Source organism: Equus caballus, chromosome 6 (genome assembly GCF_041296265.1).
Source record: "Equus caballus isolate H_3958 breed thoroughbred chromosome 6, TB-T2T, whole genome shotgun sequence".
NCBI classification, from domain to species: Eukaryota; Metazoa; Chordata; class Mammalia; order Perissodactyla; family Equidae; genus Equus; species Equus caballus.
Genome location: NC_091689.1, coordinates 65125540 through 65137853, shown reverse-complemented (window position 1 = coordinate 65137853; position 12314 = coordinate 65125540). Strand labels below are relative to the sequence as shown.

At 36.8% G+C, this 12314-nt stretch overlaps 1 protein-coding gene across 2 annotated transcripts in view; it reads left to right on the top strand.

The window, feature by feature from the left end:
- ITPR2 (inositol 1,4,5-trisphosphate receptor type 2) overlaps positions 1-12314 on the top strand; it is a 466150-nt gene that overhangs the window by 161193 nt on the left and 292643 nt on the right. For both annotated transcript variants that reach the window (XM_023644092.2, XM_023644091.2), the window contains exon 22: positions 10572-10765. In XM_023644092.2, the coding sequence (XP_023499860.2) occupies positions 10572-10765 (194 nt within the window). The remainder of the gene's footprint in view (positions 1-10571; positions 10766-12314) is intronic.

Genomic DNA, 12314 nt, shown 5'->3' with positions numbered 1-12314 from the left:
CTTCCAGCAGCTCTAGAATTACTTATTCCAGGTTCAGTTCCCTGGGAAACAGACTCTGAGACAGGTTAGCCCAAAGGAAGTTTGTTAGGGAGAGCTCTTAGGACCAACACCAGTGGAATGGTAGGGAAAGGAGCAGGAATGGGCAAAGGGAGAAATTGGGTTGGGATGCAATCTTCGTGGAAGCATCTGAAGTGAAGCTGTCCCTTCAGAGTTGTCTCCCATTGGGTGAGGGGGCTGAACCTTTATGTCCCCCGGGCTGCCCTGGAGTGGGTGAGTGGCCTTGCTTGAGGCAAGACTGCAGACAAGTCTGCACACTCAGCAGACTAGTCAATCCCCACAGGGGACTGACATTTGAGGGCTGTCATCCAAGTAGCACTCCCAGCAACTGAGGCAAAAATCCTTCATTTGTGAAAGAGAATCTGAGCAGGGCCATCGCAGCATCCACCAGAGGGAAGTTTGCAGCATCCACCATAGGGAACTTCCAGAAAAATACCATGATTGAAAAAACTGTAAACAAAGCTTAAGATCTCATAGGAAATAGAGACTAGGGAGAAAAACAGAAATGACTTTAAAACATTTGAATGCATAACAAAGTTCTATATGTGAAAAAAAAAAATTCTAGAAGCTACCTACTTCCAAATGCCCCAGAATCACTGGCATCAGAAACAGGTTTTGGGCAGCAGGTCTTTTCTGGAATCCTCTTCTTCAGATGTTAAGGAACATTTCTGTGATGTTCTGATCATCTTAGTCTGGTTCTCCCACCAGCTTTGTGCTATGTTGTCTGCACCTCTAAGTCCTTTCTGGCTTGATGTTTAATGTCTTTTACACTATTATTTATTTTTTTATGCTTAAGCTTTTATAAGTTTTAGAAGAGATCCCTACGTAACTGTCAAGTTTTCTCTTAGTTGTCAATGGTGCCTAAGAAGACTTTTCCCCCCAACTCTGGGCATGATCTTCTCTTTCTATATCAAGGTCTCAAACACATGATCTACACTAGATCATGTTCCTTTTTAAAGTCAAATACATATATAAAAATAGGCAGAGCATAATTATGTAATATGTCTACTTCAGACTGAGTTTCTAAACATGCACCAGGCCACACATTTGGCAAAAGAATACGATATAAAATGTATCTATTATTCACATTCAATACCTAGCACACCTCTAGATCTTTTGCATATTTTTATTGTTAATCCTTTTAGCACACCTCTAGATCTTTTGCATATTTTCATCGTTAATCCTTATCACAATCCAGCAAGTGAGGTATTATGGTTACTATTTTGCCCAGAAAACAGCCTCTTAGGAAGATTAAATACTTTGCCTAAGACCATGCAGCTTGTAGTTGCTGAGCCAAATTTTGAATTCAGGTTTCTTTTCTTTTTCTCTACTTCTTTACCAAAATACCTACAGCCCTACAGTCGATATTCTTTCTGCCGTTATCATACTGCATTCTATGTATATGACTTCCTCATCTCCAGGGACCTATTTTCTACTTTTTAAATATTTCCCAAGAAGAGTTAGTGCAAAGCAGTAGGTGTTTACTAAAAAGTTTCGATTTAACTTGAAGTGATTTTACAAGTCAGATAAAAAAAAAATTTCTTTTTTTGAGGAAGCTCAGCCCTGAGCCAACATCTGTGTCCATCTTCTACATTATCTGTGGGACGCCTACCACAGCATGGCTTGCCAAGGAGTGCGGAGGTCAGAGCCTGGCATCTGAACCGGTGAACCCAGGTCGCTGAAGGGAACATGTGAACCCAACGCTGGGCAGGCCCCTCCCCCCGCCCCCAATTTTTTTTAACAAAGAATCACCCCTTCATGAATGGTTATTTGGCTTGTCTTAGAAACAAAGTTTCAATCACAAGTCTTAAAAGTTTCACCACTTAAATATCTCTTGAAGCTGAATGTTCTTCTTCACTCCTTGCAATAGATTTCTGCCTGATCTCCCTGACTCTGTTTTTAGCTCTTTCTCCACGTTCCAACATAAGGATCCTTCTAAATCATATACTCTGCTTCTTTTACTAGTTCTCATCAACTCTAGAGAATAACAACGCAGTTCCTTAAGTTGGTGACCAAGAGTCTTCATAGTATGTATTATAAGCCTCTAGCTCTGTTTCTTGCTGTTCTCCCTGTAATACTGAACAATTTTGTCCTCGTAGCCACTGTTTTATGAGCTACTTCTGTATCTCATATATACTTTTATAACTTGCTTTTCATTAGGGTGAATGTAAGTGACATGCCTTATATAAATATGCATGCATTTGAAAGAGAAAAATATTTAGAGCCCTTAATATTCCAAATATATATTTGTGTCTTCTTTTGTTAATTTTGTAGTTATTTTTTATGTTTTTCCTAGTAGACTTACAAAAGGCTCTGTGACTCTTAGAGTTACTACCTAGATAATTCAATAATAAAAATTCAAGTTTATTGACTGAGAGAATCAAAGCGAGGAGAAAAGCTATGAAAATAGATTCTCTTTCTGGTTTTATACCTGACTCATACCTTGCCTAATATACTATTAGATACATACTTGGCTTTCAGAAATATCTATTGAGTAAAATGCATTTGATGAATGTATGTAAATTACATGTTTTATATAAATATGTATGCATTTGAATCATAAAAATATTTTTCTAGACCATGACATTCCAAATATATGATTGTTTTTCTTTTATTACTTAGGAACTTATAGTTTGGCTTTCCAAACTTCCGATGAATGGAGATGCCAGTTTATGTTAAAATGCTTGCTGGTATTTTGTTCCTGCAATTTTATTTTAGCAATTTTAGTGATTAATACTATACCTTTTCAGTGATCTCTGGTGCACCATCTTAATAGAAGTAATATGATTCAAATATGCATTTGTTAACTGTGTAGGTTAATAAATTTCAGGATTTAATGAGATGATGCATGCATAATTTATATTACACTAAGTCACAAAGTAACTCTATTACTTCTTTATAGTTCTCTCAGTCCTGGGTTATTCACATAAAGTTATAATTCATAAAATTATTTTTGTTATACTTTGTAATTGATTTGACTCAGTAGAGGCAGAAAACTCTGAATCTAGGTTTGTCTGTGTTTCTGTGGCATGTGTCAGAAACAAAGGCATCATCTGTAGTTTTTGGGTTTTGGTTTCCCAAAGGCATCAGCCATACAGTGGGTGAAGCACCTTCCACAATTTGGTGTGGAATTTATTCTTGTTTCATGTTATCTTTAAGCTCTAAGGGGACTCTGAAACTTGGAGAGTTACCTAGGAGGAACTAGGTATGAATGATTCCTGGCGTCCAGGAAGAGCTACTAACATTACCACATTGAGTTACTAGGGCAGAATCATTACCTAGGATGACTTCACAAATACTGAGAACGACTAAAGAGGACCATGTTTTCCTCACCTTCTCTCTACTCCAATTATTTCCTTTAATTATAAATACTGTTTGAGCCTCAGAATCTGATGCCTCAAAGTCTGAATACACTGAGATAGGTTCCCCAGTTCTCACAATTGCTGGTCAAGAGAGTCTACCAGTGACCTACAGTAAAGCACATTATTGGATATTGGAACCCAAACATAGATTTATAGAATGTTAGCCTATAAAGGGGCTGTAGAAATCATCTACACAATATATGAAGTTCAGATCTTCGTATAAAACCCATTACAGATGGTCATCTGTGATCTCCTTGAACACCTGAGTGACCAAGATTTTATTGCTGCAAAAGGCAGATCTTTCTATTTCCAACATCTCCAACTTTTAGGTCTTTTTTGTTATGTTATCCTAAATATACTTCCCTCTAACTTCCAACAAGCAGCCTACTTTTGTTTTCTGGAGCCAAGTTGAAATCTGACATCACTTCCACATGTCAGTCTTTCTCTGTTTGAAAATGGCCATTGTGTCACCTAAGTGTCTCCTCTTCTCTGTGTAGTCATCTGCAGTTCCTCTTATGATTCCAATATCATTGATCACTGGTCTGACCAGCACAGAGGCAAGGACAATTATTTTCTCATTCATTCTGAACACTTTACTTTTGTAATGCCATCTAGATGAAAATGAGTGTTTTTGGTAATGATGACATATTGATTCCTACTGAACTTGAACACAACTAAAGTTCTAATTTGTGCTCTGTTCCATCACATTTCCCCCATCATATACTTAAGTTGATTTTATTTGGACCTGAGTGCAGGGCATTTTATATTTTGATTTTACCGCGTTGGATTTAACTCGTTGCTTTTCAGCCTCTTAATGTAGTTTGGGATTTGATGGAGTTATTCACTATGTTAGTTATCCTTCTTTGTTTCATGTTATCATTGCACTTGAGAAACATGCTATCTCTGACTTCACGAATCACTGACAAAAATACTTACCTGCTCAAGGCAACAACAGAGTAGTAAAGAACTAGAGGCCTTTCTGTGCTTTAACAGTGATTGGTTTACTAGTACTCTTTGGCTATAATCCTTAAACTAAAATCATACCTATGAAACTGTACCATCTTCAATGTATATACCTATGGTATGATAAATCATTAGAGTGGTTGCTTTTGGTGGTGCTGGTGAGGGAGAGTGTAGAGAGGATTAACTGGGAAAGGGCACAAAGGAGGTTTTCTGGGGTAACGGAGATGTTCAGTATCTGGATGACCTGTGGTTTATATGGGTGTATACCCTTCCTTGTCAAAACTACTGAAATCTTTCATGTAAGATCTGTGCATTTCACTGTATTTAAATTACATCTCAATTATAGAAATAGTATGGAAATTCATTTATTGCTTGGACTATTAACTGTTAAGAATTAAAGATCAGTTTTGCAAATTAAAATCTTGAGGTTTGGAATATTGAAATGACTGTCAGGATTTGACAGTGATGAAATCCAAAATAAGATGTAGAACTCAACCGCTGTTTTGTATGAATTGCTTTTTCAGTTCGTCCTTTGAACAGCACTTCTTTAGGGTGTGGGATGGGAAATAATTTTCTTCTAAGCAGTCTACTTGATATTCAAAAAAGATGGATAATAACATTACTATATTTTAGTAATATGTTTTTAATAGATTTTGCTTTGTTCTATTTCTAAGCTCTTAGAAACTTGGAATCTGAAAATGGATTATCAACACACTGTATTCAGTGAGTGTTTATTTGTCCATTAAGTATTCTTTATAAACCACTCTTCTAAAGGACTTCTCCTTTTAGAGGCGGTGTTGTGTGTCAATCATGCCACAGTGTAAGAGATTATAAGCTATGATTATGTGATGGAACCACACATTCATTAGTAAGGTGGTAACCACTATAATAGAACATGATGAAATGGAGAAGAGTTGTTTTTCAGAGGTGTAGTGAAAGCAGCCACATGTTCTCCACTTTTCATTTTGAATTAATACCTTATCATTTTATGGTACTTTTTATTCTTCATGACCTTTTTGCACATATTATGTAATTTTATTCTCACAAGAAATTGGGATGTATTTTATTAGGATTAAGATTCTGAACATTGGATGGTGAAGTGACTTGAAAAAGATCACATTACTCTAATATAAATCCTTCATTCCATTCAAAGTCTAGTTCAAAGTTGAATCTCTTTGGTGAAGCTGCCCTTCATTCTCCTCACCCTAAGATAACTTTCCCAATTAAAAAAAATTTCCTAAGCAGTTTTATATACTGCCCATGCTGTACTATTATCATCTCTTCTGCTTTGTATTTGTTCTTAAATTTTGGGGGGACATGTTTTATGTTTTCCCAGCCATATTGTAAATTCTTCTACTTCTTTTGTATCCTGCCACCTTTGAGGTCTCTAATAGAGAGCCAGATGACCATTAGGTACTTAATAAATACTTTCTGAACAAGGGCTGCTCTTAGAATTAAGTTGTATGATGTAAACAAAGTGCCGTAAGTAGTGTGTGGCCTATTATATAATAAGAAATGGTTGGATAAGATCACTTGAGAATAAGGTGAGAAATTCCTTATGTGATTAATAAGTAATTCCATGTTTGCAGTACACATTTTTAGTTAGAATATTTTCTTTCTGCATTTGCTAGGTTGTCTGTGTTCTAGTTTAAAATCTTTGGAAACTGTAAGGTGATGGTCTATTAGTGAAGCAACACGGTGTGGGGAAAAAGATGCACGTTGACATCAGTTGACCTGAATCTGAGATCTGCCGCTTTCTGGCTGTGTCCAGTGTGATGGGTCCCCCAGCTCCCTCCCCTGCCATGAAGGGTATATGTGGCCTTGCAGACTACATGGGATGTGATATGCCCTTGATAAAGGCAGATTCTATGATTTCCCTTTATCTCATTGGTATTTATTTTATTAATTTTTCTTTTCTTGTTTTTAAGTAATGTGAAATTGTATATGCTTTTTGAAAAAAAGTAGAAAATTAGAAAAGTTTAAAGGAAAACAAGCAAAATCTCATCTTGCTAAAAGGTGGAGTATGTACCTGTAATGTAATGATACCCACTTTTTTATATGAGCCTTATAAAAAAGTTATTCTTATATTTAATAATTCATTTGTTCATTCAATCTTTTTTTCTTTTCTTCATGCATTAATCTAACATTTATTGAATGGCTACTGTGTGTCAGGCACTATTCCAGCTGTTGGAGATAGAGCAGTACACCAGGCAGAATCACTGTCTTCATGGAGCTCATGTTCTTTTGCTTGTTTGTTTGTTATGAGGGGGCATACAATAAACACATAAACAAATATAAATATGATGTGAGATGGTGCTAATGCCATGCCCGAAATGTAAAGCAGGAGCATAGATCCAGAGTGATGGCAGTCCTTCTTTAGAGAGGGTGGCCAGAAAAGGTCCGAGGAGGTGACATAGCACCAGTAATTAGAAAGGAGTGAGGCAGCAAGCCAAGTGACCCTCTGGGTAAGAGATCTCCAGGCAGAGGAATAGAAAGTTCCCTCCAGGTCCAGCATATGGATGGAGTAAAAGCCTGATGTGGACTGGATATGTAGCTATCCAAAATACTGTGATCTAACTTGGAAGTGGGAGAGCTGGTCATCTCTTGTCTTCATAGGGTGTTAAATCTTGATCTTCCATTTAATCCAGGTTGGTAACTGTTAGCCGTCACTCTGCTTATATCATTAGCTTCACTGAGGCTTGGATCGTATGTTAATGTTTTTGTTTTCTTTGCATACAGAAAAGTCCTTCTATAACCCAGACCTTCAAACGCTGGGAGGAAGCGCTGCTCCAGAGAATGTCTGAAATAGAAAACTGCTCTAGTTCTGGAGAGTGTAGGCATTTTCCAGCAAGCAGAGGTTTATAAGGAGCAGGGATGGGAAATAGGAAGACTTCCTGAGTCATGTCTTTTCTGTTTTAAATGAATTATTATAACAGCAGATGCATTTATTCAAATCCAACTATAAAAATATGTTTCAGGGAAACAAGGATGGTTTTTGGATTATCCATCTTTTGGCCTGTATTACTATATAACGTTGAGCTGCCTTTAGTAGTCACAGAACACGTGAATTGCTGTGAACAATTATTCACAGTACTTTTCTAATCAAGTACGTCTCTCATGTCTTATAAGTGCTCAGAAGGTTTTAGAAATGTCTATTTATCTGAAATCTAAACAACTGGAAAATTCAAATTATTGTCTTTATTCTTATGTATTCATAGGAGAAAAGTATTTCTCATAGAGATAACAGATAAAGATGACTTTAAAGAAAAGAAAACACTAATGGACGTAAAATAAATTTCAGTCAAGTAAGAGTCTATTAAATCTCTCACACCTTCTATAAATCCATATAACCGTTAATTGTTGAACCCATGTTTGAAATGACTTTTGAATAGGGAAAAATTAAATTATGGTCAGCACAAATTTAGTGTTATGTAAATTTCTTACTGCTTTCCACTTCTCTGGAATAGGTTATGAAGCTTGGCTCATGGAAACCATCAAAGAGAAAAAGCAATGTATTCCCACTCCATTCCCAGTCACCTTTCCGAGAATGCATTTAGTATACCTGTCTTACTTTCTCTTGAGGGAATTAGGATTAGTAAAAATATCTCTACAGTCATGTAATGAAAGAACCTGAACAGTCCATTTGCTTTTGTTTCTAAGCAATTCCTTCCTTCACACTTCTACTTAACAAAAATGACTCCCCTTTTTTTAAAGCGTCTCAGTATACTTTATACATAAATCCAAATTCTGGTTGCTGGGTTAACATAAAAGACATAGAAAAGCTGAATGTCTAGGGGTTAATTTGTCCAGAGGGTTTATATTATAATACAGTAGGCTTTTCACTGAATCCTTTTTAGTAGTATTAACTAATTATGGTTGAGAAGAGGAATAGTAAGATTTCTTCTTTTGTAATGTTGAGGACTGATTCCCTCTGACTTATATAAAGTCTAGAATTAGAAATTTTTCTGTGGAAAAGTGGATACTGAGAGCCTGGCATATCTGTGATTTATGTGGCCTTTGACTTATGTATTTCAAGGTGTAATAATTCACAAGTTAAGCACTTCTCATCACGACCAAGCAATTCCAGAAAATATAGCATCTCTTAATTTGAGACCTCTGAGTTGGCCATACATGGAGATGTAGGGGAGTTTTGTGGCGACCACGTACCACAGGCATCTAAGGATGTGGTACAACTGAAATGAACCCTGTCATGTCATTGACAACATGTGTTACGTATTATTATGGTTCTGGCCTCTCCATTTTAGTTTCTTGGTGACAGGACCTATATTTGGGGAAAAGAATTGTCTGGGCTAACTTTCTGTGTAATAATCATTTGGATTAAATGATTATTTTCCATGCAAATCTAAATAAGACGCAGACACTGTGGGTGCCAAGGATTTCTGTGTGAATCAAGAGTAAGAATAACAAAGGAGCCTGTTCTGTGTTAGTGGTGAGAAAGCATCTCCTGGAGGCTAACACATATACATACTCGAATCAAGACTCCGATAAATATACTGGTTGAACACTGATGACCCAAAACTATTGCCAACAACCAGATGTCCATGTAGCAAACAGTGCAAGGATTTGGAAATACTCAACTGCTATGGTTGTTTGAGAACTACAGACAATGAAGCATTCTGCCTCGAGGTTATTCTGATAGAAAATGAGGTGCTCTCAAATCCTTTGTCTCGACTTTGTCCAGGCTTGGAAATTACTTTTTGTATATATTTTTTTCTTATCCCCTTTTTTTGGGATTATGCAAGCAGCAGTGTAATAAAAGGTCCTAGACTCTCAGGATGAAAACCCAAATTAATTTCTGCCTGGAAGACGCCACTCTAGAAAAAATGTTTTCTCCTCTGCCTACTCAAGAATGTACTATTTGAGTACTACCCTCTTTTATGTATGCTAATTTCACGTAGGGATGAGATAATGAATTTTAAAAGGCATTTTACCTTTCGCAATGTACATATAGTAGTGGTTACCAATGGCTTGGTGGTAGTTGTGGTCTGTGCACAGGACCATGAAGATGCTCTTGAGTCATCTTTTAAATATTTTCCTTTTCTTTGTTTGTCTTTCAATCCTGTAGGTATTCCCACAGTTTATATTCTTCACTTAGAACTGAGAGTTTTGTCTCATCCCATCTTATTTCTATTTCCCTTTCTCTTGGTTTACACCCTGAGACACTTTGGGAAAGGAAAATTCTTTGCCAGATTCCTAGGCCTTTGTTTGAGGCAAAGCTCCATGAACACCCACGAAGCAGAGACCACTGTTCTGAAAGGAAAGTAGACAATTGTTCTTTTGAATCTTTTGCTTGTTGTAGGAATTTAGAAGTGAGAAATAACAGTCAGGCTGGAGAATGTAAATTGTGGCAGTGTCAGGAGGATCCACTGGTACAGCAACTCGTGGTCAGTGTAGGGAATGAGTACATCGGCAATTTTGTTAGAGGACAGATGATGAGAAGCCAAACTCAAGAGAAGACATAGAAGAGGAGGATGCCTCATTGAAAATGATCATGTTTGTCCCTAATTTCTTTGCGTAATTACCTCAAACTTAATTGCTTTCTGTGGATTTTGAATAATGGTTTTCTATTCAAACTGGATGAAGGAATGGGAAGTGTGTTGGTTGTTATGTGGTTTTTCTCCACAAAAGACTTTCTTTTTCTTAAAATCAAGTTGTAGCAATCCTTCTCACAAACTCTTTTCATAAGCGTTATAAAAGCAAAGCTAAAAAATCCTTGGTTTGAGGGTAAGATTAGGACATTAGTCACCATTTAAATGTTTTTATGTAATCTCTGTATCCTCGCAGTTCACTTTATTGTAGAGATTAGTAACCTTTATTTTGCATTATTATAGAAGTTAGAGCCTACTGGTGTGATAATTGCTAGGACTTACTGTGTTCTATAAGGACCTGATTTGGATGTCATTAGAGTTAACAACTCACCCTTGGCATGTCATTTGAAAGCATTTTCTGAGAAAAGTAAACTTTTGTTTTTAAAATCTGCCATTTTGAAATATGTCTGCAGTATCTTAACTTTACCTGCAAGGAAAGAGCCAGAGCCGTGCTGATACTATTTTTTCCTATCTTTAATACTTTTCCTATCATGTTTTCAGTCTGGTTGTGACCAACTGGATAGTATAGCTGTTTCTTCAGGTGTTGTGTGTGTTGACTGAGGGACTTTTCTCATGCCAGGAAACAATGTCATGAGAACCATCCATGGAGTGGGGGAGATGATGACCCAGATGGTGCTCAGTAGAGGTTCTATCTTCCCCATGAGTGTGCCTGATGTTCAGCCCAGCATCCACCCCAGCAAGCAAGGGAGCCCCACAGAGCACGAGGACGTGACTGTGATGGACACCAAACTCAAGATTATTGAGATTTTGCAGGTATGTTGCATAATGGAAGTGAAGTGACAAATATCTAATTGTGCTTATTGGTTTAACTTCTTGCACTTTTTGTTCCTAATCACTGTGTAGCTGTTCTGGAATGCTCTTGATCTAATTTTACTTCTTTTAAGCTAATGACAAGCCTGGTAAGAAATCTCATCACACTGACACTATTTAACATATTTATTACATTTGTTCATTCCCATTAAATGTATTAATTATGATATCTAACAATTGTAGAGTGCTTTGAGGCTGACAAAACCTCCTTCTTACGTATTTTCTTGTTTAGTATTGACCCTGATTAATTTTACCTTCATTTAAGAAGGATTTCAGAGCAGGCAAAGTTAATGATTGAATTCCAATCATTCTTTTCCTATTTTTAATTGAATTGGATGTATGATTCCATGTATCTATGTTTACCATTGTAGCAAGAAAGTCAAATAAAATTTTATTTACTATTAACAGAAATGATAATAATTGGTTTTGGTATTTTATATTAGTGACTATCTCTCTTTGTGTTTTTGTTTCCAAGGGGCTAGCGATACTATATATATGTTTTAAAATTAACCTAGTCTAATACCTAGCTCTATGAATTTAAAGAAGAGTTATTATTTCATGCCCAATGATTTAGTGACTAAATTTCTCATTACTGTAGCTATGAATTCTTAACATTTTTTTTTTAAGTTTGGAAAGTAGTTTTATGATACTTTAATTATAGCATTATTCCAGATTTGGAGAATGGAGCTTGGCATTTTCAAGGATCTATTAAGATTCTAGATACAGTTTACTAAGTCTTTCCTCATAACTTAATGTAGACTGAGCTACCCGAAGTGTGTTAGTAGTCCTGGAAGGGTCTGTACCTTTTTATTTTAAAGTAATTAGATTTATAATCAGAAAAAGGTTTCACAGTTCCTCCAGGAATTCCAAAGGCTGAATCCTGAGAAATATTGGCAGGCCTCCCAATACTGCGTTCATGACCCTGAAAAAATCACTTCGTTTTCCTATTCTTAAACTGAGAAAACTTGTGATCACCTGACCTGTGGATTTAATGAGCCCGCAGCTTAACATCCTCCTCCCCATGGGACACCCTCTAAAATACGTGACCCCATTTAAGCCCACAGTTACAGAAAAGCAGCATTTAAAAAACAACCTCTCACAGCTGAAAACACGAGGAGATGGAGTTACTATGGTGGGGCAGTTTAGGGCTGACTCATTTTCGCTGCCTCTTTTGGCCTCTTTATGTTTCTTGTTGAACCTCTATTTTCGCTCTGATTTTCATGTCTCTGCGTGTGGGTCTGACTCACTGTGTCTGTGTTCCTGGGTGCTGCTGTTGAATGTGTTTCTTTCTTAGAAGATCTCTTCAAGAATTTCTTGGTAGCCACTTTCCTTGTACAAGTCTCCTGCTTCCTGCCAGCAATTCCTCCTCTCAGGGTCTTCCTCCCTTTTCCCATCATTTCGTATCTCTCGCTGTTTTCAGTCTCTTTATTTCTCTCTTTCATTATCCCCTTCTATCCGTCTTTGGATCTCTCTCAGCTCTCTTTCTCTGCCT